General features: G+C 39.6%; 1 protein-coding gene across 2 annotated transcripts in view; it reads left to right on the top strand.

The window, feature by feature from the left end:
• The first annotated feature begins 2156 nt into the window (after positions 1–2156).
• The window catches only part of NIPAL2 (NIPA like domain containing 2), a 71378-nt gene continuing 45823 nt past the window's right edge, over positions 2157–27711 (top strand). Inside the window, exons 1-3 of one of the 2 annotated variants that reach the window (XM_008527680.2) lie at positions 2157–2650; positions 22750–22818; positions 24294–24465. In XM_008527680.2, coding sequence (XP_008525902.2) covers positions 2516–2650; positions 22750–22818; positions 24294–24465 — 376 coding nt within the window. In that variant the 5' untranslated portion in view covers positions 2157–2515. The remainder of the gene's footprint in view (positions 2651–22749; positions 22819–24293; positions 24466–27711) is intronic. The other variant, XM_070631813.1, reaches the window with a different exon arrangement.

Here is a 27711-nt window from a genome sequence, read left to right as displayed (position 1 = left end):
CAACCCTGCTCTCTAAGTTCACAGTGAAGTTCAGCTTCAAGTGATGTGGAACCAGAATAGAATTCTTTGAATTAACTGAGGAAGATGGATCTCCACCATTTCATCACTGAGGATGGGAGGTTGATCAAAGGCTTCTGGCATCCTATAAGGAGAACAGGATACCCCTGAAGACACAGCACAAAAGGCAGAGGCCATCACAAAGCCCTGAAAGGCCTCCAGTTCCACCTACACTGCTGGGACCAAAATAGCTCACACAGCATTCCTACCTCCTCCTTTTGAACTGTGTGGGAAGGAACGCTGGTCATGAATTCTTTGTTTCAACCACGCGCCACGCTAGAACAGCCACAGAAGCTGCAGCAGCATCTTGGGACCTGGAGAACAGCACATCACAGATCACACATTATATCCATTCTGCACCAAGGGCCATCTTTCTCCAAAATTAGAAGTTTTTAAACAAATGCAAAGAAACTGAAAATGATTTTTAAGTTAAAAAGTAGAATGGAAATGAGTTGAGTGTAGCAGAGTGTGGGGGCCAGATTGATAAAGGGTCTTATCTGCCAGTCTTAAAAAATGTGAACTTTATTGTGTCAATGGGGAGGTTTGGAAGCATTTTAAACAGGAAAGTAACATGATCCGTTTATTATTTTGCTTGTTAGAGACTGTATGACTAGTTACAATCTTGCTGAGAGAATATACTAAAGAATGGTTGTGCCAGGCTCTGCTGGTTGTGCCCTCCCACCCCGTCCTGGTTCTTCCTTGCCAGCAGATCTCACCTCCCACTCTGAAGGCTGGAAATGCACAAGAATCACTTTCCCAGGCTCCTTTGCAGGTAGAACATGGGTATGTGACCCAGTCTTGGCTAATGGGAACTGAGAGGGAAGGCTGCTGGGAGGATAAGATACATAAGAAGAAATGTCCCACTTCCTTGCTAAATGTGGTCATGTTTGCATGTAACACCTGGAGCCACCACCATGAAAAGGGACAAGGTCAATACCCCAGGGATGGCAGAGCAGAAAGTTGGAAGTGATGGCATCATAGAACTACATAGAGCCACATTCCCTCTGGAGATAACAGACACATTGTTTAAGCCACTTTTATTTGGATATTCTAATACTTGTATCCTAAAGCATCTCAACTGGAAGAAGCATTAACAAAGTCATCAACAAAGAATAATGTGCTGTGATAGAAAATATTTTAAAAAGACACTTTTCCTTTTCAGATATTTATTTGAAATAAATGAGCCTCTTAAAATTGGAAATAGTGAGCTGCCATATTAAATGTTCATTGAATAATTTGGGTTGTCAAGCAAGAAACTATACAACTTGTGAGATGACGGAGTGTCTTGTTTTTCCTCTACCTGAAATGATTTTTTTTTTTCACTTTCTTCTCTCATTTGCACATTTCCCCTAAGAAACACTGGAAAGTTTTTCCCTGTTCCTCGCTAAGCAGCAATTCTCTTTTCTTGAAGGTCTCTCTTTCATGAAGTCTGGCAGTCAAAACACATTATGTAAGAAGAATCTCAGCATTGTGTAAAAAAAGAATTGCAAGCTCCAGTGCTTCAGGCAACAACACAGAATCATAGAATTCTCAAGGTGAGAGACACCTCACAGACCATTTGTAGTAACACTGTAGAATTTGAATACAGGTAAAACCAGAACACCCAGTTAGAGTTCATAAGGACCATTTAACAACAATTATCTCCCATCCTAAATTCTTATATCCAGTAGCTGGCAACTTTTCAGCAATTCCTTCTAGTTCCGTTTGAAGGAAACCCCATCCAAACACACGTTGGGGTCCTCCGGCTATCACTGGGATTCCTTCTTTCATTCCAGGAATATTTACTAAGGGTCTATCAAGTGTTGGTACTGAGATTTAATCGATCCAACCTTTATGCTCGTGTTGCTTACAATATTTTCAGGAACTCGTGACTTTTCCATACGCAAACGATTTTAAAAATACAAGTGAGAAATACTGCATATGTGATAGAGAGCTGGGATTGCCAGGTACAGACGGGGCAAAGGTAGTTGCTTTGGGTTAGACACCGTCTCCTTTCTCTCCCATTCACTTTAACAAATATTGACTAAGCCCCCGCTGGGGCTGGAAGGGCATTTGGAGATGATGTCACTTTTGTCCTGACAGGAGCGGACACATGCCGCGGCCTGGCGCGGTGATTTGCCCGGGACAGTGTGGCCCGTGAGGACGCGGCGCACGAGGGCCCGGCGGCCCGGAGGATGCGGAGAAAGCCAGGCCGCCCTGGGAGGCCTCAGACCGCGGGCTCCTCGCCGGCACCCGGCGCGGGAGGAGGGAGCCCGCGCCCGGCGGGCGGGCGGGCGCTGCACCTGCCGCCGCGCGGAGGGGGAGCCGGTGGCCTCGGCGCGCCCAGGCACCAGCAGGAAGTGCTGCGGCACGGCCCGGGCGCCGCCTCCGCAGGGCGCGCCTCCTCCGCGGCGCCTCGCGGTGCGGCCGGGCCGGGAGGCGGCCGGAGCCGGAGCGCGAGCGCGGCGAGCGAGACTTAATGGCGGCGCTGGCGCCCGGGGCACCCGGGGACGCCGCCTCGGCCGCCCTGGACGAGCTGTCCCGGAACTTCACGTACGGGGCGCTGGGCTCCGGGAACGGCTCCCTGTCGGGCGCGTGGTACCGCAGGAACCAGGTAAGGGCCGGCCGCCCCCGCCGCCCGGTGGGGGCAAGGGCGGGGCCGCCCTCCTGCCAACTCTCAGAGACACCGGCTGTCCAAGTGGGAAGAGCTGACGTGATGTTTCCACACGTTGACCAGCCCTCATTTGGAAGAGCGGGGCTACCCCGGCCTTCCTCTCCTGGGCATCAGTCACTGGGAGTGGGGCGCACAGGTCTGCGGTTCTGACCTCTGCGGGGTCATTCCTGAGCCTCTTGGTCCCGAACAATCCCCCCTCTCCAGCTTGAATCCGCCTTGTTCTCTTGTAAAGATTCTAGGAGTGTGCGGTGAATCTCCTCCACCCGTATTCTCCCCAGGATCATTTTACAGTTAAAAAAAAATTAGGTGACACCCCGTTCTCAGAAGCAGGCAACCAAATGTCACCTCGGCACGAATGCTGTGCGCGGGTGTGTGTGTCCGATGCCTCAGCACAGCGCTCCATTTCCGTGAGAGGAGCCCTGACTTTCTCAGGTTGCAGTTGAATGACTCCTTTCTCACTGGCCCTTAGGGAAAACATCGTCAGCCTAAACAAGGCCAGTTTACGCTGGAAATACACGTTTAATGAGATCAAAGGGGATTGGAGCTGCCCATTTATTTTTGGCTTTGTTTAAGATCAGAAAAAAAGAGCTCTGGCGAGCCCTTCCTCCAGACGCATTTACGTTCTTTCAAGTAGGGGCAAATGATCTCGATATGGTAGATTCCAGGCTTCCTCCTGGTTTCCTAAGTGTGTCACTTTGTTCTTGTTCTTTAACAAATCCATGGGTCTTTGTGGTTTGCAACAATACAATTAAAATATTTATTATTGTTGGTCTCATAATTGGGGGTTTTAACCAATAATCAAAGTTCTAAAATCCTTTTATGCTTGAAAAGTGTTTTAAATGTTAGCTTCTGAAATGTTAAAATTTTGTTTTCAAAAATTTAACACAGAAGATAATTTTTTATGTAAAGACAAAAGAAGCATATTCACTTTAGTAATTTTCAACAGAAGGGAGAGTATTGCTTTAAGACTGTTTTACCACAAAACGTACTAAACAGGAAAAATGAGCCTCTAGATCACTTTTTGTAACCTATTCCATTTCTCCTTCCTTCCACCCAGAGGAGTTACAAAGAAAAGAATTACTTTTTATGGGGAGTTCTTTGAGTACATCTGTTACACCATGTTTATGCTGGTATATGGTATAAGCCTATTATAATTATAATATAAGCCTATTATAATAGGCTTATGCTAGAAGCACTCCCAATAAAAGTTTAAGAATGAGTTTCATAGGGGCTGGCCCGTTGGGCGCATTGGTGAAGTTCGCATGTTCCCCTTGGGTGGCCCAGGGTTCCCCGGTTAGGATCCCAGGTGCGGACATGGCGCCACTTGGCAAGCCATGCAGTGGTAGGCATCCCACATATAAAGCAGAGGAAGATGGGCACGGATGTTAGCTCAGGGCCATCCTTCCTTGGCAAAAAGAGGAGGCTTGGCGGCAGTTAGCTCAGGGCTAATCTTCCTCAAAAAAAAAAAAAAAAAAGAATGAGTTTGATAAAGAAATTAGAGTTTAAGCTTTGATAAAGAAATTAGAGGGTTAGTAGATGTGACCTACCGTGGCATCCTCCAAAACAGAAGAAAACATTGGGTTTTCATAATGGAAACCTCTATAGTCATTAGGTTTCTTTAACATTTCCTGGAATTCAAGATTGTCTTGGCTCTCTGACACCAAACACAGATTATCACATGACATAAATGTGAGGCCTTAACTTTGTTTGCAAGGCTTAACTTGTCTTTGACAGTATATATTTGAACAGGTTAGAAAGGGCGTATCCAGAATATGCTAATGGGAATTACTCAGCTGACATCTAAACTATAGCTAGTTTAAGGTAAGACTGTATCTTTTCCCGTTATTGTGCAAATTTAGGCCATCTTATAAGACTGGTATTTTTATCCTTTCAGTAACTGCATTTGTTTTTAAGCAAAAGTAGAAATTGATTTTCTTAATTCATTCAGCATACATTTTATTGAGTGCCTCTAGTGCTGGCCAGGCCTATAAAAATAAAATGGAAGCTAATTTTTCTTTTGTTTTTTGACACTAACGGAATATAGATGGCTGAAAATGGGAGTGGCTCCAGAAAAACAAAGTGTGAGATATAAGTTTAGGACTCCCACACTCAAAATTAGCCTTGGTTGCTGGATAGCCAGGGTTTAATCAGTTTTATCATGACTGAAATATTTGGACAGTGTCTTTTCACTGATAGCTCAGTTCTCTGTGTCTTTCCAAGTGATAGCCATCAGATCTGATAAATTAACCTTATTCATAGAAAAAGACCAACTCCCCTGAAATACTTTCATGTAATAGATGGATATTTAACAGTGACTTCTTAGAATCAATGTTGTCTAAGGCAAAGATGTGAGTGCTTCTGCAGGAGGAAATCTCAAAGTGAGTAGAAAGTAGTAGTTCAGTGGGGAAAATGTTTTGGGCAGCCAGGAAAGTGAACCCTGTGCCCCTTTTGCATCAGTCAGGAATATGCCCATAAAAGTATAGATGAAATAGAGTTCTGTAAAGGTATTTTCTTTGATCCACAAGTTTTCAGTATAAAAGGATAATGTTTCCGAGATGGTTATTGAGCTCCCTGCTCTGTACAAAGCACTGTGGGGATGTTCAACATAGTTTTCAGACCAAACCCTTCCTTCCAGGAATGTTATTAGGTGCTTGGGGATATGAGCTATGCCAGTAACTACAAAACAAGGCAGTCTGTGGTAAGTGTCATGTGAGTTATATGAAGGCCTATGGAAATTCAGAGCAAGGTGGCTTTTAGCAGGGGCCATCAGGGATGTTTTGTGGAGACATGGTATTTGAGCTGAATGCTTAAAGATGGACAGAGTTTTGCTGATGGGAGTGCATAGTGGAGGGCATTCCAAGAAGGGGAAAAGTCTTGGGACCAAGGAGCATCCCACGTGGGCTGAGCAGGTGCCCTTTTGTACCTAGAGTAGAAGTCAGTGGCCATCTGGTTGCAGTGGAAGATAGACTGATTGTTAAGGTGGGAATATAGCTTGGAGTCTTAGATATAGTCACAGATTGCCTTGAAGGACTGGTTAAGAGGTTTGCGCTTTATCTTGTAGACAGTGGGGAGCCATTGAAGGTTTTTCCAGCAGGGAGTGCAAGAATCAAAGCAAATTAAATAAAAGAAATTTAAATTAGGGTTAGTAGGAAACAGAGGCCTCAAACTGGCTAGCTATGGACTAAATCTAGCCCATAGATGTGTCATGTTTGACCTGCAGAGAGATTTAAAAATGTTTACTACATTGCCAACATTTAAAAATGAGTAGATTATGTATAGAGTTTCAGGTTTCCAAGATCTTTTTAAATATTAGAAGTTCTATCCACACTTGGCCCTCTTTCACATATGTAAGTGTGAGCTGGAGTTCACATCTTAGAACAACTGCGCTCCCCATGTAAGCCCCTCTCTTTGCTCTCATCTCTTTTACCTACTGGCCCTTGTAGGCACTTAATTTGCAGCCAGTGTCAGAGGCTATTGTCTCTAACTAGCTGAGTGTGCTCAGGCAGGTCACTCTGGGCTTCAGTTCTCTTAGCGGTTAAATTAGGGTTGGAATGGAAGATCTCCAGGTTCCCTCTTGCTTTCTGGTTGAATAAGTAAGTGCCAAACCAGCAAGATTGTAGAGGGAATAGACAGGAAAGGATGAATGTGGGAAATATTGTGAAGGAGGGGTTTTATCACTGGCTCTTTAACTTTATGCCTATTGCTAAATATCTAAATTCACAAGGACATTGTCAAAAAGGTTTATCCTGCACAGGGTGAAATGAAAATTCAAAATTTTTTTATCTCCTTTATTTGAACTTTTGATTTTCAATGACTTGAATTTTTAAAGTCAACATAGTTAAAGGAAAATTGATACAACTTGGCAGGGAAGAGGCCAAGCGAAAAGACTAACATTTGTTATGCGTTTACTGTGTGACACTATATAGCCATTATCTCATTGGAGCCCCCCAACAACCTCGTAAGGTACATATTATCCTCACTGTTCATGTGAGGAAACTTGTGTTAAATAATTTGCCCCAAGATCTTAGGGGTTCCTTGGGGGAAGAGAGAAGTCTTGATGGGATGGGGCAAAGGGAGGGTTTTGGGTGGGAACCCAGTTTCTATTTCTTCATCTGGATAGTGTGACAAGAGTGTTTGCCTTACAATAATTCATTGTAGTAATTTATTCATCTACATCATTCTCTTTGCAGTTGTCTGTATCTATTATATTCTACAATTTTACAAAGTTTAAAAAATAATATTTGCATTCCTATGGCTGTTCAACTTGCATGTTTTACCCAGGTGGTGCAGGAAGTGGTATGCCATATTCATTTTGTTTCCTTATGAGAATTATTTAAGCAGTTTCTTTTAAACAAGTTGGTGATTTGTTCAGATTGGCATTTGAGAGCTTAGCATGGAAAGGATGACATTCCCCAGAGCTATCCTTTTTGTTTTTGTACAGTGTAGTTTTAAAAGCTCAGTCTCTTTATTATCTGTTGGCAAGCTTCTTAATTTCTCCAAATCTTGGCTTTCTCTATTAAAATGGAAATAATAATGATACATAACCTTATAGGATTGATAAAGAAATAAAATCTGATAATGTATGCCAAATAGCATTACCAGACACGTAGAAAGCACTCAGTAACTACTAGCTATTAGTAGTAGTATTACACTCAAGCTATATTATAGGAAATGTCATAAAATATAGTCATTATTAGACTTAGCTCATTACAAGTGGAAATAAGAGAAATCACGTCAGTTATTTGGGGGAACTTTGCTTTCTTTAATCTATAACCACTAACTTCTCTATATCTAGTGCCTTCCTCACGCCCTTTGGTGTTTACTTCCTGTTCACTCTCCAGACGTATTCACTTTCCAGAACACTTTGGGGTGATTTCCTAATTGGAACATTTATCTTGAAGTCCTGAGGCAAGGATTCTTCCCATATCTCCTGCCACTTTCCAGACTCCTGGATTGGGGAGATGGGCGAGTAGCCCTGGGAACAGCTGACAGAGCTGTCTGGTGGCAGTAGCATGATCACTTCTCCAGACACTGACTGTAGTTGAACCAGCCACCAGGACCAGCACCCCCAGCCTAGGAAGGCTCACGCACTGTTAACCTAAGACTTCAATGCCGCTTATTTTAGCTTGAGGTTATCTTTTTCTTTTCCTCTAGGCCCAATATTCCTCTGTTTGGTTTACACCTTTTCAAACCTGTCCCCTCTGTGTTCCATCTGACTCACATTTTACGTAAAGTCAGAGTTCTTCATCTGATCTTTTCTGGTCCACCAATATCCTAATTGCCTGAGGGCTGGTAGATAACACTTCACTTCCCCTCCACATAGCTCTCAGCATGTGTACACCTGTACATCTGCCTCACCTTGTCACTTGCCTGGCCCTTGATCACTCCTAGCATTGTCTCCTGTCATCTTTGGCACACATCAGGAGGTGTGGACTGATCACTTATGTAACATAGGCTAACGTGTGTTTAGTCGTGAGCTCCACACCTCACCGGAGATTGTTTGTCCTGACATGACTCCTTCAGAGACCTACCTTGCCCTTGGCTGGTCATACCAAGGTCTGCCTAAAATGAATGTCCCCTTGCCTGCCTGTGGCTTCGGCAGGCACTGCTTTCCTAAATCACCCACCTCACCTTCTTTGCATCTCTCAGATTGTTTCCTTCTTGCAGTCAGGACCACTGGCCTGACTTCTTTAGCTTGCAGTAGGAGTCCATCTCTTTCCTGACTTTTGAATGTGGCTTCCCTACCAAGAATGCTTCATAAGTTAAGAGGCTGTAGTTTGTAAGTCACAGAAAACCTAACATTAACTGGCTTAAATGAGGAAAAAAAACCTATCAGTTTGAGTGGTGTGAAGGCCAGAAGAATTCTGGGTTCACACCAGCCTTGTTCCAGAGGCTCTAACAATGTGGTGAATGCTCAGTTTCTCACTCTCCTCTTCAACTTTTGTTCCTCGGGGGGTTGGTTCTTCTGTTAGCAGACTCACCCCTGTAGCCTACATTCTCCCTTTCACTTCCAAGAGGGAAAGCTTGACTTCCTCAACCAATGAAAATATTTGGGCTTTAGCCTGACTGGACGAGGTTAGGTCCATGTCCTTTCCCGTACCAGTCACTAAGACCAGAGTTACTGGGCTTGGTGTCCCCAAAAAACATGAGTACCCTTGGGAAGGGCTGGATAAAAGAAAGGTCCTATAACTGAGAGAAGGGGATACTGTGTGGCCCTAACAGCAATGCCTGCCCAGTGGGCTTGAGTCCTCTTCCTGTATGTTATTGTCTTCTTGGGCAGCCCTCAGGCTACCACTCCTCCCAGCTCCTCTAGGATCTTCCCTTTCTGTATCTTGCCTCACATGAGCAGCCCTGAAAAGCAGCCCTTTATTTAGTCTGCCTTCTCTTTGTGGGTGGGATCTGAATGGTAATCTCCTTAAAAGCTTAGAATATAGGACCAATTTCTGAAATATTTTTATTAGTATCATCTCTAACATCTCTAGCAGTGACTTCTAAATTCTAGACTTACTCCCTGCTCCCCACCCCCGGAATAAAAAAGAAATTCTAGAAAGACCTATTGTCTTTCTGACTGAGAAAAGTCAAAGGGAATCAGTTGGCAAAGGCAGTGTTTCTTGTTTAGTCTCTACGTTGCCTCTACCTGTTTAGCAATTTCTTTACCATCAACAACCACCTCTTCATTAAGTGGGAATCTCCCAGGAGTTTAATGGATTTAGGTGAAATAGGTGTGGTATATGAATGCAGTGCTGTATGGGATCCTAGAAGCCATGTTAGCATTTTCAATATTTCATTCAAGCTTGAGGTGAATTCTGAGGGGGTGTTACTTTCTTCTTCGGCCTCCAGACTTGCAGAGCTCTGATTGTTCCAGGCTGTTTAGAAGATAGCTGCACTGTGATCCCTCTTGTCATAGCCCCATTACACTTGATCAGCTAATTGACAATGAGGGCCTGAAATGCAACCAGCATTCCATGGGATAAAAATCACAAGCAGAGAGCCTTCTCAACAGAGCAGTGTGGGAAATCAGAAAACATGGACTGTGTTCTCAAAATGTAGCTATATATATATGTGATATACACAATGTGTGTGTGAGAAAGAGAGAGAGAGAGAGAGAAACAGAGAGAGACTACTTTAGAAATACTTGAAAAACAACATTTGAAGGACTGGTGTGAAGCTACTCTTGCTTATACTATTTGATGGACTGTTTACATTAAGCTTCCGGGACTAATATAGTACAATTATGTAATTGTAAATAAGGGAGCCAAAGCGGAAGAGGAAATATTGTAGTCTACCTTTGGTTATGGCTGCCTGAGTCACAGCAGTGGAGAAATGGGCGGTTCTTTGTGAGCAAGTTATGAGCAGAGCAGACCTCATGTTACAAGCAGCTGCCACAGCCATAAAGTAGAGAATAATTGTGAATTACATGTAGAGCATTTTATTAGTCTTTTGAATTACACTTGCAGACCCAAATCACCATCGCCATCAATTAGTCCCTATGGGTGTCATATATGGGTTGACCATGAGGTATGTTGGGACCTGGCTGCTGGACCAGTGGGAAGTGAGAATTTTGCCAGGAATGGGGGACTCAAGGATGGGGGAAATTATCTTGGCTTGAAGACTGGCCCTTTAGAGGCAATGAAGTGTCCAAGTCATAATGCTCAAAAGGTGTAGAAAACTTGAACTTGATTCCTGCCTTGATCTTTCAAGTAAGGTCTGGTCTGGTGAGTATCAAGGACCACAGGAGTCTCTGGCAGAGGTCTGTTAGTGAGTAACAGTGTCATGATCCCTTCCCTATACTGAGGCAGAAACTCACCTAGAGGCTGGGGCCTGACACAGACAATCAAGTTTCGTCTCCAGGGGGAGGGAGCTGGCAAAATACAGCCAGGGTTCAAGGCACGCATTGCTCTCAAAAAGGACATGTACTCCAGAAACTCAGGCAGATGTAGGGGAAAAAGTTGTAACTAAGCAAGCTCACAAGTTTCCAGGTTTCATGTAGGAAGCCTCTTCTGAAGTCTGGGCTGGCCCTACAAAGGCGGCCTGCAATCCTGCTTCTTCGGAAACAAAGGATCACAGATTTTTTAAATTATTGTTATAAATAAGTTCTTGCAAAAGTTGAAAGTTAGTGGATCTTATATTGATCTGGATGCAAACAATAGCACTTTTTGTGTTCAGCATGTCTGTCCTTGTTTCAAGGATTCGCTTTCCAATATTATACAGGGTTGATTTGTTTTGTAATAGAACCAAGTTTAAAACTTCCTTAACTATCTCACCTTCCTTGAATATTGTTGCTCTCCTTTTAACAGTGTTAAAAGCCCCCAAAGGATGTGTTATTAAATGTATTACTTTTCTCATAAATTTGTTCTGCTGAAACTTAAATTTCTTATAAGCAAAAAACATGGTGGCTTCTTAGTAAGCTTAGTAAGGCTTATCCTTAACAGAGTTCAGCTTTTAAAAATAATGAATGTATACTTATATAAGTAAGTGTGCTCCAAAATAAAATGCAAAATGTAATAGTTCTTAATTGTATGGGAAGGCAATATGTCGGGCTTTTCTGCCCAGGTTTTAAGGTTGATTAAAAATTGGCATGGAACAGCTTGTAGAATAGCAACAATATACTGTGTTATGTAACCCTGACCTTTTCTCTTGGCTTAAAATCACCAGATTTGGATCCAGTGTTATGAGACTTTCTCAGGATAGAAAGGCAATAACCTTATAGCATATAATAACCAAGACAACAAATTAAAAATCTGTTCCTGACTGAAAATTTTTCTTTCTTCTTTTTCACATGTGGGATTATAGCTTTAATTTAGTTTGGGTTGGTATTGCAAACAACTCAATTATTTACAAGGGCAGAGGACATTAGTGATAAGAATAGTCCAACCCATTCAGTAATCTAAAAAGCATTACGTATTTCAGGTTGTCTCCAATGTTTGCTGCTATGAATATCAATATTGTTTCTTTACGGCCCTGCTGTAATTAACTCTCCTTGTTGCCCCTACTTTTCTGAATTCTTGAGGTAGTCTCCTAATTGGTCTTCCTGCTCCCTAGTCTTGCTCCCTGCCAGCCCATCCTCCACAGTGCAGCCAGGGGGAGTCTTCTAAAAGTCAAACCTGGAACTATCCTTGTCTAGTTAGAGCCCTTTGTGTTGCAGTACCACCCACAGATCCATGGCACACAGAGGCTCCTGCTTGCCTCTCCAGTCCAGCTATACTGGGTCTTCATTTTCAGGGACCTCCAGGACACCCTGTTTGCTGCAGATGTGATTAAGTTAAAGATCTTGAGCTAGGGAGATTATCCTGGATTATCTGGATGGACCCTAAATGCATCATATGTATCTTTATATCTTACAAGGAGATTTCACACAGAAGGGAGACGGTGATGTGGCCACGGAGACCGAGATTGGAGTGATATAACCGTAGACCAAGGATATGCCAGCAGCCACCAGAAATTGGGAGAGGCAAGGAGTGGATTCTGCCCTAGAGCCTCCAGAGGGAGCGCAGCCTTGCCATCTTGATTTCAGCCCAGTGAAATTGATTTTGGGCTTCTGGCCTCCGAAACTGTGAGAGAATAAATTTCTGTTGTTAAGCCACTAGGTTTGTGGTAATTTTTTACAGCAACCACAGAAAACTAATATACTCTCCATCCTAGGCAGATTTGCTCTCTGTCCCTTCTGTTCCCATGAGTTCTGTTGAGCATACCTCTATTACAGATTTGACAGTCTGTTTGTTATTGGCTGCTTTTTTTTAGTTCTCCAGAGCTTCTAGAGGGTACTTTGCATCCTCAGTTCCTGACATAGGACCTAATATTTAGCAGCTGCTGAATAAATACCAAATGGAGGCATGACTGAATGAATAGCATCTGATGTGAACTTCCTCAAATTGTCTGTCTCCCATATCTACCATCTTCTCTCGGATCATTTTCATTTCATGACCTTTGCCTCCATGTTGTGTGTTTTGCCTGAACAGTGTCTACATGTGTTTTTTTTTTAATTTAATTTTTTTTTTGAGGAAGATTAGCCCTGAGCTAACTACTGCCAGTCCTCCTCTTTTTGCTGAGGAAGTCTGGCCCTGAGCTAACGTCCGTGCCCATCTTCCTCTACTTTATATGTGGGACGCCTACCACAGCATGGCGTGCCAAACGGTGCCATGTCCGCACCTGGGATCCGAACCGGCGAACCCCAGGCTGCCGAGAAGCAGAACGTGCGAACTTAACTGCTGCGCCACCAGGCCGGCCCCTACATGTGGTTTTAAGTTGTGCAATAGTTTTATTTTTCTCCTTAATATCTTTCCTTGGTTCAGCTAGCTTCCTTTTTATTTCTTGCTTTTATTTCTTTTCTGGTTATCATATCCTCTTTTAACTCTTTTTAAATGAATCCGTATTCTCTTTAATTTCATTGAGTCTGTGAAGCAGTACTTTTTAACTTCTTAGTTTGAAAATTCTCCAACCTATGGAAAATTAAGAAGAGTAATGTAATAAACGCCATATGTTTTTCACCTGGAGATTAACCAGTTGTTAAGATTGTAAAATATTTGTTTGTTCTCTCTCCCTCTCTGTGTTTATTTTATATTGTAATGTATCATTTGAAAGTAAGTTGCACACATTATAAGTCTTCACCCTAAATACTTAAGGATGTATCGCTAAGAATTTGGATGTCCTCCTGTCCCCTCCTAACTGTTCTGGAGGTGAGTTATGTGTCTATCTGTTTACTAGGTACAACCCCATCTCATTCCTAAGAGTTTCCTGTGAGATGGGCTGAACTGAATGCCCATTTCTCAGACATATCATCCCCTTGCAGGGTCAGGCTCTTAAGGCCATTCCTACAGTGATTAGTTGACTGTAATCACTCAACGTGTGGTATTTCTGGTACTGGAAACTAGATCTCTCATTTCCACGTTCAGGCATATTTTACTGCTTAGGACAAGAGATAGCATCTTCCAGTTGTGAGTTTAATATGACTATTACAGCATTCAAAACTAGCTCTGAATCTATGGTTCTCTTGAGCTATGTACTAACTTCACTGGGATGTGATTCTGAATTTATGTTTTGAAGGCAGAGCCAGGAATATGGTTGAGTTCAAAGCCAGAACTGGGACAGACTATCACCAATTCCACACACTCTGTTATCATATCCCATCTCCATCTGGCCACACTGCCCCACCCATGGATTATAGGTCAATGACTTTATGCAAAATATCTAAGGAACATTCTGGCACAAAAAAGTATGATAGGAGATTGTTATTCCAAATAAAACAAAAACATCCTTAATACTGATCAGTGCTGATATTTTGAACTTCATTCTAGATAAATTGTTTGCTGAGGTTCCCACCATCTATTTGCCAAGACATCCTGGAAAATCCAGAAATTAAGCTACAGTGGTGACAACAGTGAGCACTGCAAAGATTAAAGACATCTTTCTATTTCTGGCCTGTACTTCTAACTGTAGTATTAAGCTCTGGAGCAACCTTTCCTTCTAACTATTATCTTTGCTTTATTTTATTTGCACTGAGTAAAAGAAACAGATTCTGCTAATTTTAAAATTGCGGTAAATTGACATTGACTAGCCAGGAGGTTATCTATTGCATTCTATGAAGAAATAGTGATTCAGACATGAGCTGGGTGCCTTGGAGCCAAAATTTGCCTGCTGTCTAGCTGTATGACTTTGTATTAGTCACTTTCCTTCTCTGGCCCTCTATTCTCTTTCCTGACTAGTCTCCAGATCAGTAAGGAGGGGAGAAAAGGGGTAGGGGGAGGAGAGGAGCTCTAAGCTTCTACTAATTCTAAAATGCTAGAAAACAGATAACACTCAAAACGTAATGATGCAAACTAGACATCTTTAATTTAAATTGCAAGTGTACAAGGGCCTGCTCACTGTATGCAAATGATACTTCTGGTTACAGATGAGGATTTTGTAGTCATTAAAGCAAATTTACCAGAGCCTCAAATTGGAAACAACATTTGGTAGTGGTTACCTCAAGTTACTGTATGTCCTTAGTTAAACCACCTTTTAGAAACACAAGAGGTTGGAAGCTTTTCTCCCCAGCAATTAGGGGCATTTATGAGGATTTACTGTGTTACTACTATTTACAAGTGTGTGTAAAATGAGTTTAATGAATATGCAATTAAATTTGAATAATTAGGTAAAATTTTCAGAAAAATAAAGAATGAGATATGCCAGTTTATACTGAATATAATCAAACTGTTTCTGATACCTGCTTTATACCTACATGTTTCTTGTTCTTTTGGGATAATATGAATTAACTAGATTTTAAGTCACCAGCAGCTTTTTATTGCACACTAGTGGGCACTCTTAATTGTTGAATTCTGAATTCTAGGTCAAGCTTGTGCTTTCACGGAAACTGAGTGATTGGTATATTCAAACCCCTTCGAGATCCTTCTAGAGCCTAAGATCAAAATTAACTATTTCTAGACAGTTTATAATCAATCTTATAGTAGTTCGGTTCTAATAGTGTTTAATAAACAACTTCTTTGTGTTAGGTCCTATACTAGTCATTAGAGTTACAAAGATGAGTTGATGAGTAAGCCACAGCTCTGCTCTGAACGAGCTTATGGCCTAGAGGGACAATGAACTTGTAAAAATTACAGTACAGTGTAATATCTGTACTGATAGAACTATAAAAAGGCTCAGTTTAGAGGAGGGAGGTCAGAAAAGCTAAATTAGAAGATAAATCTGAGGAAATGATCTAGAATTCAGTATAAAGAGTTGGGAAATAGAAGAGATATTTTAGGAACCAAGGAGGATAGAGTTAAAAAGTCCCACATACTTGTAAAAGGAGTTCCATTTAGAGAGGATAGAGAGAACAAAAGGGAGATGACATTCAAAGAGATAATAGTTGAGAACTTAACAAAATTGGTTAAAGACATGAATCCTCAAATTGAGGAAGCATGAGTCCTAAGCAAAATGTAATTCACATATAGAACAGTTGTGGTGAAACTGCTGAAAAGAAATGACAAAGAAAATCTTAAAAGCATCCTTAGGAAAATGACAGATTATCTACAAAGGAGTAAAGATTAGATTGACAAAATCCTTCTCAATAACAACAATAAGGGCCAGAAGACAATAGAGTAATATCATCAAAATGCTGAATGAAATAACTGTCAGCCTGTACTTCTATACTCAAGAGGAAAGATAACATGAAGACATTGGCAGAATAACAGAGAACTGCACCTCAAAGGATTTCTTTGAAAGAGCTACTAAAGTTTTCTTCAGGAAGGACACTGAATCCAGAAGGAAAATTAAGGTACACAAACATAATATCCAAAAAGTAGAAATAACACATATGTCCATCAACTGATAAGTACGTAAATAAAATATGGTATATCCTTACAATGGAATACTACATAGCCATCAAAAAGAATGATACATGCTACATACATGCTACAACATAATGAGCCTTGAAAACATCATACCAAGTGAAGGAAGGCAGACCCAAAGGGCACACATTGTATGAGTCTGTTTATGTAAAATATCCAGAACAGGCAAATCCTTATAGACAGAAAGTAGATTCGTGGTTGCCAGTGACTGAGAGGAAGAGGAAATGCGAAGTGACTGCTAATGGGTATGGAGTTTCCTTTTGGGGTGATGAAAATGTTCTGAAATCAAATAGTGGTGATGGATGCACAACTCTGTGAATATACTAAAAACTATTGAATTGTACACTTTAAAAGGGTAAACATTGTGTTACGTGAATTATATCTTAATAAAACTGTTATTTTTTTAAAAAACAGTAATGAGCAAAGAAATTGATAAACATGGATAAATAAGACAAGTATTGACTATAAAACAATAATAACTGTAAATAATTTGGGGATATAGAAACAAGGTAGAACTAATATACTCATCAATGACATGTAAGATAGGAGAGGAGAGACTGTAGTGAAAGCAAATGAAAGTTATTATAATGTTGAGGAGGATGGGAATATTGATTAACATTAGAATTTGTGTCAGGAATGCATAATAAATTTAATAGTGGAGAAACTGGGTCACTCATACATTGCTGTTGGGAATGTAAAAATGGTACAGCTGCTCTGGAAAACAGTTTGGCAGTTCCTTTCAAAACTAAAAGTGGACTTACCACGTGACCCAGCGATTACAGTTTTGGGCATTTATCCCAGAGAAATGAAGTTATTTTTATGGAGAATTTGTACACAAATGTTCATAGCTGCTTTATTCATACAGCCGCAAACTGGAAACTACTCAAATGTCCTTCAGTGAGTAAATGGTTGAACAAACTATGGTATATCCATACTCAGCTATGAGGAGGAATGAACTGTTGATCTGACAACTTGGATGAACCTCAAGGCTGATGCTAATTTCAAAAAGATACATACCACCTGATTCCATTTATGTACATTTGTGAAATAACATAGTTATAGAGATGGAGAACACAGTAGTGGTTGCTAGAGGTTAGGAATGGGGAAGGCAGAAGGTAGATGTACCTATAAAGGAGTAACACAGGGGAGTCTTGCAGTGATGGTACAGATGAGTAGCTTGATCGCACACACAAGTGCAAGTCTAACTGGTGAAATATGAATAAGATCTTTACCAAGGCCAGTTTTTTGGTTTTGATATTGTAGTTGTGTAAGATGTTAACATTGAGAGGAGGGCTGGAGGGAGAGTGCATGAGACCTACCTGTACATTTCTTTGCAGCCTACTGTGAGTCTGTAATTATTTCAAAATAAAAAGTTTAAAAGATAGGCAACAACAACAAATAGACACAGAAAATAGATTGGTGGTTACCAGAGGGGAAGGAGGGTGGGGGTGAGGGGTAAAAGGGCACACGTGTACAGTGACAGACGGCAGTTAGAATTTGAATGCTGAACACGATGTAGTCTACACAGAAATTGAAATATAAAGATGTACACCTGAAATTTATATATGTTATAAACCAATGTTACCTCAATAAAAAAGTTTTAACAGTGTTTACTAGAAGAATATAAACAAGACATATAACTTACTAGCCGGAAGAGTAGGGGGAAGAAAAGAATAAAGAAAACTCAATCAATCCAACAGGATTCAGGAAAGGAGAAATTAGAAAGCAAAGGAAAAGCAAGATAACTACAAACACACAAAAAAGATAGTGGAAATAAATGAAAATATGTTTATAATCACAATTTTAACAAATGAACTAACCCTGGTGCCAGCCCAGGGCCCAGTAGTTAAGTTCGTGTGCTCCACTTCAGCAGCACTGGGTTTGCAGGTTCCGATCCTGGGCGTGAACCTACACACCGCTTATCAAGCCATGCTGTGGCAGGTGTCCTACATATGAAATAGAGGAAGATGGGCACAGATGTTAGCTCAGGGCCGATCTTCCTCAGCAAAAAGAGGATTGGCAGCAGATGTTTCCTCAGGGTTAATCTTCCTCAAAAAAAAAGAAAAAGGACTAACCTTCCCATTTAAGTCTCAGGTATTTTTTTAATCCAGTTATTTTCTATGTAAACAGGACTGACTGAAATATAATGACACAGACATGTTGAAAGTAAAGTGATGTAAAAAGTGGCAAATATGAAAAGAAAACAGCTACGTTATATTAATATCAGATAAAATAGACTTTAAAACAAAAACATTATTAAGATTGAAAGGGTCAATACATAATGATAAAAGAAACAATTAACTGGAAAGAGGAAACAGTCCTGAACTTGTATACACCTGACACTATAGCCTTAAAATATGAAAAGCAAAACTCGATAGATTTAAAAGGAAAAATGGATAAATCCATATTTGTAGTAGATTTTTAATATACTTCCCTTGGCTATTGATAGACAGAGCAGTCCAAAATTTAGTAAGAGTATCAAAAACTTGAGCAGTGATTTAATGGAGATAGATGAATGGATAGATAGTAGAAAGGAAGGATATATAAAGTATATTAACCCAACAATTACTTTCCTTTCACGCATACGTGGAACACGTACAAAACTTGACCATACACTACAGTTGAAAACAAATTTCAATTTATACCATATACCAGGTCAAAAGCAAATGTCATTTTACACACAGCATATTTTCTACCCACAATTCAATAAAATTAGAAATTAGTAACAAAGTGATAACCAATGCCCCATTAATTTAGAAATATTTAAGAAAATCTCCAAATAATATCACTCACAAAAATCATAAGATCATTAGAAAATGTTTAGAACTAAATGCCAATGAAAACTCTACATGCCAAAACTATGCTTGCACCTAAAACAGAAGATGTACTTAGAGGGAAATGTATAGCTTTACGGGCATATACCATTAGATGGAAAGAGGAAAAGCTAGTGAGTTAAGAGTCTAAATGAAGAAGATGAAAAAAAGAAAAACTGAGTAAACAAAACAAAGATAAAAATAAATCTAGGAAGGAAAGAAATATATTTATATCAACTTCAGAAAAAAGTTACTTATCTCTGGGAGAGAGAAGAGACTGAAATAGAGCCAGCCACATATGTAGCATTTTATTTCTTTGGGCAAAAAAAAAAAAAAAAAACAACTTTGTGTCTTAATATTAGTTTATTTTTTGTAACAACTTTATTGAAATATTATCACATACCATACAATTCACTCATTTGAGGTGTACACTTCACTGATTTTTAGTATATTCAGAGTTGTGCAACCATCACCACAATCAATTTTAGAACATTTTCATCACCTCAAAAAGAAACCCCCCACACTTTAGCTGTCATCTCCAAGACCTCCATCCTTTTGAGCCCTAAGCAACACTAATCTGCTGTCTTTATAGATTTGCCTATTCAGGACCTTTCATATAAATGGAATCATAAAATATATGTTCTTTCATGACTGGATTTTTTTCCTTAGCGTAAATTTTTCAAGGCTCATCCAGGTTGTGGGATATATCAGTGCTTCATTCCTTTTCATGGCTAAATAATATTTCATTGTATGAATATGCTAGGTTTCATTCATTCATTATTTGATGGAGATTTGAATCATTTACATTTAGGGCTCTTATGAATAATACTGCTGCAGATATTTGTGTGGACATATGTTTTCATTTCTCTGATACCTAGGAGTAGAATTGCTGAGTCAAATAGAAATTCCATGGTTAACTTTTTGAGGAACTTCCTGACTGTTTTCCATAGTGGTTGCACCATTTTATATTTCCACCAGCACTGTATGAGGGTTTTGATTTATCTATATCCTTGCTAACACTTGTTATTATCTGACTTTTTGATTATAGCCATATTATTTGGTGTAAAGTGGTATATCACTGTGGTTTTGATTTGCATTCCCTGATGATATCATGTTTTCAATCACTTATTAGGCATTTATCTTCTTTGGAGAAATATCTATTCAGATCCTTTGGCCATTTTTTAATTGGGTTATTTGTCATTTTTATTAGTGAGTTGTAAGAGTTCTTTATATATTCTAGATACAAGTCACTTATCAGATAAATGATTTCCAAGTATTTTCTCCCATTTTATGGGTTGTCTTTTCACTTTCTTGATAGTGTCTTTGAAATACAAAAGTTTTTAATATTGATGAGGTCTAGTTATTTTTTTCTTTTGTTGCTTATGCTTTTGATGTCTTATCTATAAGAATCCAAGGCCAAATCCAAAGTCACAAAGATTTACCCGTATGTTTGCCTGTATGTTTTCTTCTGAGAGTTTTATAGTTTTGGCTCTTCCATTCAGGTCTTTGATTGGTTTTGAGTAAATTTTTGTTTCCGTGGTGTGAGGTTAACAGCTCTACCATTTGACATCCCCCCAGAAATGTGCAAGGGTTCCAGTTGTTCCACAGCCTTACCAACACTTGTTGGTTCTGTTTTTTTAATTGTGGCCATCCTAATGGGTGTGAAGTGGTAGCTTGTTGTGGTTTGGGTTTGCGTTTCCCTAATGATTGGTGTTGTTGAGCATCTTTTCATGTGCCTATTGGCTATTTGTATATCTTCTTTCGAGAAATGTCTATTCAAGTCCTTTGCTCACTTTTTAATTGGGTTGTTTATTTTTGTGCTGTTGGGTTGTAAGAGTTCTTTATATATTTTGGATATCAATCTTTATCAGATATATGATTTGCAAATATTTTCTCCCATTGTGTGGGTTGCCTTTTACTCTGTTAATAGTGTCCTTTGATGCACAAAACATTTTTATCTTGAAGAAAGTCCAGCTTATCTATTTTTTTCTTTTTGCCTGTGCTTTTGGTGTCATATCCAAGAAATCATTGCCAAATCCTGCTACCAATTTCTAAACACTCAGTGTGGTGGTGTTTAAACTACTCAGTGAATGATTTAAAGAATTTTGAAGTAAGTTATTTCTATTCAACAATTTACATTTATAATTATGGAAGATTTTCATAATTATCCATTCAATCCCAAACTTCTTCTGAATCTTTCTTTCCCTGATTACTGCCAAATGCATTCAATTGTAGATTGAAAGCATGGAAATAGCAGATTATATTATGATACAATTGTTCCCCATGAGGGATAGTGATCAAAATTATTGCCAAGTGCCTTTATTAGGAAAAGAAAATTCTTAACTGATTAAAGACTATGGATATTATATATCAACTATTAAATGGGTTTTCAAGTTTTCTGCTTCATTTTAAAAAATATTTCAGCACATATAATAAAGTTCTAAAACTTCAAAGACATTTTGCATTCTGAAAAGGGTTCCTTGTGGTTGTAATGTTCATTTGAAATTCAAATAACTCCTTGGAATTTGAAGCTAGCTGGAAGTTATGTACTGTAGAAGAAGGGGCGGGGGAAGATTCTTTATATCACTGCTAATTTATACTACCAGAAGATATTATAGCTTTGTATCTAGATAAGAGAAGGAAATGCATCTTTTGAAATCATCAAATAATACATGTGATACCTATAGTAAACATCTTGGGCAATGTGTAAGAACTTCTCTTTTAACCTTTGCAGTTCTTGTTTTAAAACATATATTTTTCAAGCAAGTATTTTTTAAGGCCCTAATTTTGTATGGTAGATGTAGAAGACCCGATAGACACCTAAGACGTAGTTCTCTTCCCTTAAAGAATTTACCATCTATTTATAGAACATAATGATACACATAACAGTATAAGAGAAGAAATAAGGGATTTCACCATTTATAGTCTGAGAAAGTAAAGATGGACTCTGGTGGTCTGAGAAGGTCCCAAGGAAGTAGACCTCAGCAGGACAGGAACATGACTGAGATAGGCTGAGGGAAGGAGCTGCTCTCCCTAGGTGAGAAGAGTGACATGAGAAAAAGTATGACTTGTGACTGGAGAATGTCGTGTGCCAGGTACCTGAGGTAGAGGGAGCACATTAAGTGTGCTGTGGACAATTCGATGGTCAGGATGAGGACAGATTTATGGGGAACTGGTATGGTAGTTTTATATTTGATGTAGTTGACTGTAGAGAGACATTGTGGGTTCTTGACCAGGGGAATGGTGGGAAAATTTAGTCTGTCTCCAATGGAGATCATAGAGCTTTAGAGGTAAAGGGATTTCTGGAAACATCTGATCCAACATCTGTGTTTACTGAGGCCAGGGAGCTGAAGTAACTTGCTCAAGGTGACCCATTAGATAATAGCAGATCTGAATCTCAGATTCATCCTTTCACTCCAAGACCAATGATCTTTCTTTCTTACCACGGTACTCCAGAATATAGTAAGAGAAAGGAAAGAAGGAGACTAGATGGGAGAAAATTATGTAGTCCATACTTGACGCAATGAACACCCCAGTGAAAGGGCTTGCTGAGGAAAATGGACAGAAAGGATAAATAAGAAGCATCTTAGTGGGAAAAAGTGAGAACCTGATGACTAATTTCTTTATTTTAGTGAATGAGGCAAATATCTAGAGACTTCAGTAAAGGACTGAGCTAGTTCTAAAAAATAATATTTGACTGAAGTGAAAAATTAATCCTAATAAAATCATTAATCATATTCCTAATGACTCTGGCACTTGGGTGCTAAGTAAATATTTGCTGAATGAATAAAACGAATGAATGTATCACTTAAATTTTTTGTTGTTGTTTTGTTTTTATTTCAGTAAATACCTTACAAGTGCTATTTAAAGTACCATATAAAGAAAACATTTTCTTTTACAGATTCACCTTCTTGGAGTTTTGCTGTCCATTTTAGGAAATTTGGTAATCAGCATTTCCCTAAATATTCAGGTAAGAAGAAGCGTATTTTTTGAACTCTGTAGTTTGATCCAGGGGCACATTATGACTTTCATGGGCCTCGGGCCCTTTTGCTTTCTTGGACTCCTTCCTCCATAAAAAATATTTAAAAATTATATTTTATGACCTCATTGGTATAAAGAGAAATATAATCCAGACTGGATCACATTCACTTTTTCTTCTTCTTCTTCTGATTTTAAAAGAAATTGAATGTTTATGTGGGCCTCTTAATAGTATTGTGTACTCTAAGACAAAGTATCTAGGTGGCTTATGAATTTGTACCACACTTAGAAAGAGGTTTATAACCTTGGCACAAGCCAAGAATTTTTTTAATGTTCTATATTTTCTTCTAGTACTTTTGTTATTTTCTTTAAAAAAATTTTTTTAAGTAATCTAGAATTATACATCTTATAAGGAAGGAAGTTAGGTTATCATAAAGTCAATAAGGAAATAGGGCTTGTTTTAATAGCCAGTTTCCAGGAATTTATATGTTTCAAATACAAAGAAATACTCAAACCAGATATAAATAAGAGTCCCCCCACCCCTAACCGCAGCTACCAAAGCATTCTGACCTGCTGTGTTTATTGTGGTAGCTACTTTGACTCATAAATGTGAATCCCTTTTCAAAAGGCTTTTCTGGGGCTGGCCCTGTGACCTAGTAGTTAAGTTTAGAGCACTCCGGCTTCGGCAGCCCGGGGTTCAGTTCCCAGGTGCGGACCTACACCACTCATCAGCAGCTGTTCTGAGGCAGCAACTCACATACAAAATAGAGAAAGATTGGCACAGATGTTAGCTTAGGGTGAATCTTCCTTAGCAAAAATTAAAAAACGAAAGGATTTTTCTTTAGTAATTTATTATTTTTATTTCATTAACATTTATTTTGGCATCTGAACTTTTTTGACATTCTAAAAGAAGTGTTCTGGTGTAGTGGACTAAAAAATCACTTAACTCCTGGGGCTGGACCCGTGGCCGAGTGGTTAAGTTCTCGCGCTCTGCTGCAGGTGGCCCAGTGTTTCGTCGGTTTGAATCCTGGACGCAGACATGGCACCACTCATCAAGCCATGCTGAGGCAGCGTCCCATATGGCACAACTAGAAGGACGTACAACTATGTACCGGGGGGCTTTGGGGAGAAAAAGGAAAAAAATAAAGTCTTTAAAAAAAATAATCACTTAACTCCTTAACACACACCTCATCTTTAAATAGTAATAATAATAGTTTACAGAGTTGTTGTGAGAGTTAAGCCACATTCATATGTGAGAAGGCCCTTTCAACTATAAAATGCTATATCAGTGTGAGTTGCTTTTGCTGTTAATACGTTTGGAACAAACAGAACACCATAATAGGTTGCTCTGTAATAATCTGCAAATACATTTAAAAGCCATGATACAAATTTATAGGACCAAAAATTTTGAGGCAAGTTTTAATTGGGTAGAAATATTTTCTTATTTATATTCTGATTTACTTCCAGAAATATTCTCATCTTCAGTTGGCGCACCAAGAACACCCAAGGCCGTACTTCAAGAGCATGTTGTGGTGGGCTGGGGTGGTGCTGATGGCCGTGGGAGAGACAGGAAACTTTGCAGCCTATGGATTTGCCCCTATTACTCTCATTGCTCCATTAGGTTGTATGTCTGTTACAGGTGAGCCATTTTTCTGTGTTTTGACAAAAAGAAATTTTAAGAAATCAGAAGAGTTGGTGAAAAACATACAACTTAAACAACACATGCACAAAAGAAGAAGTCTATTTCTTGTTTTCTTAGCATGTTAACTTGAAACAATTATACTACTGATTTAGTTATCTGCAGTCATGCTGCCACATTAACCATGAAGAGTCTTGCATTTTGTATCTAAAACACGTATGTTTAAGAGCCCGATTCCCGGTGTTTGAGTCATATAAATTAACAGTAAGAGCAAATGTTATACTGTGCTTTTTAATCATTAATGAATTATCTAAAAGCATTTGTAGTACAATATTATATTTTATTCATATGTTAAACTGACATTACATGTAGTTAAAGGCTTTGATGCCCAATCTTGACTCCATAGTTTAGCATCTCTTTTACATTAAGAATTAAATAGGGGGCCGGCTCTGTGGCCCAGTGGTTAAGTTCATGCGCTCCGCTGTGGTGGCCCAGGGTTCAGATCCTGGGCGCGGACATGACACCGCTCCTCAGGCCATGTTGAGGTGGCGTCCCACATCCCACAACTAGAAGGACCTGCAACTAGGATATACAACTATGTACCGGAGTGGTGGGGGGGTGGGGGTTGGGAAATAAAGCAGAAAAAAAAGAAGATTGGCAACAGTTGTTAGCCCAGGTGCCAATCCTTAAAAAAAAAAGAATTAAATATTGGTTATTCTACATTACTATAAGAATATGTAATTTTACAGTAATGTCACAATTATCCTACTTTCAAAACATATATAATTTACTAAATTCATTTAGAAGAGAGAATATGAGATGTTGCTAAAGACTAAAAAAAAGAAAAATCACTGCTAAAAAGGAGAACAAACTCTCAAAACCTCGTTAAAATCAATAAAATCTTTCTAGTTTTACTCTTTGTCTGCTGCTATGGAAACAGAATGTTTCCAAGTTTCTGTGAATTTGGAACCTTCATTGAAATAGAACCAAGTTGATGGTTATTGTCTGGTAACAACTAGATCAAACGTAATGTGCTCACATATCCCAATTTTAATATTTTTCCTAAAAAATTATATGCTATTCTTTTTTTTTTTGGAGGAAGATTAGCCCTGAGCTAACATCTGCTGCCAATCCTCCTCTTTTTGCTGAGGAAGACTGGCCCTGAGCTAATATCCGTGCCCATCTTCCTCTACTTTATATGTGGGATGCCTACCACAGCATGGCTTGCCAAGCAGTGCCATGTCCACACCTGGGATCCAAACCAGCGAACCCTGGGCCGCTGAAGCAGGACGTTTGCACTTAACTGCTGTGCCACCAGGCCAGCCCCCAAAATTATATGATATTCTTAACGAAAGCATAGTTTAAACTGAAATAATGCATATTCAAAGAGAATTTTATTTTGAAAGTAGTTTCCCCTTCTTAATCATTTAACATATTTTATTTGAAATACTTTCATGATGTATAATAGTAGAATATTTAGCAAAGAACACTTTTTTAGCTTTCTAGAATTGGTTCAGTAAAAATCGCCATACTGTTACTACTCTGAATAGGCACACAATTTATGTAATCATTTACTATTTTTAACACTCCAATAAAATGAGCGATTTGAGTATATCTTATCTTCTATTTATTACACATACCACGTACATGGATATTCTGGATGCTTTTTCCCCTCCCCAAAGTTCCAGTGCATGGTTGTGTATTCTAGTTGTAAGTCCTTCTAGCTCTTCTATGTGAGCCACCGCCATAGGATGGCAGCTGACAGATGGGTGGTGTGGTTCCATGACCAGGAAATGAACCCAGGCCACTGAAGCAGTGAAAGTGCCAAACTTTAACCACTAGGCCATCAGGACTGGCTCTGGATTTTTTTTTCTTCTCAAAATCTGAGAAGTAACAGATAAAAGATCTAGTTATATTGTCAACTTGGGACCTCTATAGGTCCCAATTGTTCTGAAAATGTTGTCTTATTCTTCATAATGGCTGTATATTTAGAGCTTATCTTTAGTTTTGTTTCCTATTATGCTTTATGCTCCATTTCCATGAAATAATCAAAGAAAAAATTGTCCAAATGTGTCAAACAGATACCTAGGGGAGGGCTGAGTGCACCACATTGTGTTGAAATTCTCCATTTATCTCCAGTCTCCCGGGCCTGGGAAATCTTTTTTCTGGGAACAAGAGAAAGAGAGCTACCCAGCTAGCTCAAAGAAAAGGGGATATGTCTGTATTTATTTAAAGATCAGAGATTTCACAGAAATGAAATATAGCCAGGCCCCATGGGACATGACGTGAGACTTCAGAAGTTGCCAGAGATTAAGGGCCAGCATTGACACCCCTTGCAGAACTTCAGTGAAGCTGCCTGTGAAGCTGCTCCCCTTGGTGTGACTTGCTTGAAGCTCTCATTCATAGTGGGAAGCTTAAGTTTTCCCACCTTCCCCTCAGAAAGTGTCCTGTCCTTCCCAAGTCCCCTGTGGGGCCAGTCTACCCACCTTTAAGCTCTGAGCCCACTGCCCTGACAGATGGGCTTTACTTAACATTTCAACTTTATAACATTTTTAGCAACCTCCCTCTCTGCACGTTTAAAGTGATTCAAAGAAGTAAACTTACAGCCTGAAACACACAGCATTTCCTACTTTACAATCTCTGCAAGCAGTCGTACATGCTCATAAATAATATTCCCATAGCACTCCTCAGCTAAATTTAGGTACTGGCGAATGTAGGTGGCTTAGGGACCACTGGTGATTGAGGATTTTCCCCAGAACAAACCCCTACCACCCTGAGATTCTTTATAAAGATTCTAGAAACTCTAGAGAACTTGAAGCAAAGGGGAAAGTATTTTTAAAACAGAGGTATCATATGGCTATGTCTACAGATGAGGCAGAAGAGCGTCCGCACTTTTCTATGCTGGAACTTTTCTTTCCCTATTATTTCTTGGGAGCCTCAAGAAAGAAATCAAACCTCCCTTTGAATTAAAAAAAAAAGGAAGATAATGTCTGCTGCGGTGTTGCATGGGAGATTGCATATTCTTTTCCGGCTTTTCTTCTGTTGTTTGTTGCTTTTCAAAGAAGAAAAAAAAGAAGATTAAAATCCAGAACACTTGAAAACACTTTAGGGGCCCGGCCAGGTGGCGCATCAGTTAAGTTTACATGTTCTGCTTCAGCGGCCTGGGGTTCGCTGGTTGGGATCCCTGGTGCGGACATGGCACCGCTTGGCACACCATGCTGTGGTAGGCGTCCCACATATAAAGTA

The sequence above is a fragment of the Equus przewalskii genome, chromosome 8, assembly GCF_037783145.1.
Source record: "Equus przewalskii isolate Varuska chromosome 8, EquPr2, whole genome shotgun sequence".
Taxonomy (NCBI): domain Eukaryota; kingdom Metazoa; phylum Chordata; class Mammalia; order Perissodactyla; family Equidae; genus Equus; species Equus przewalskii.
This window is presented reverse-complemented; position numbering and strand designations above follow the sequence as displayed.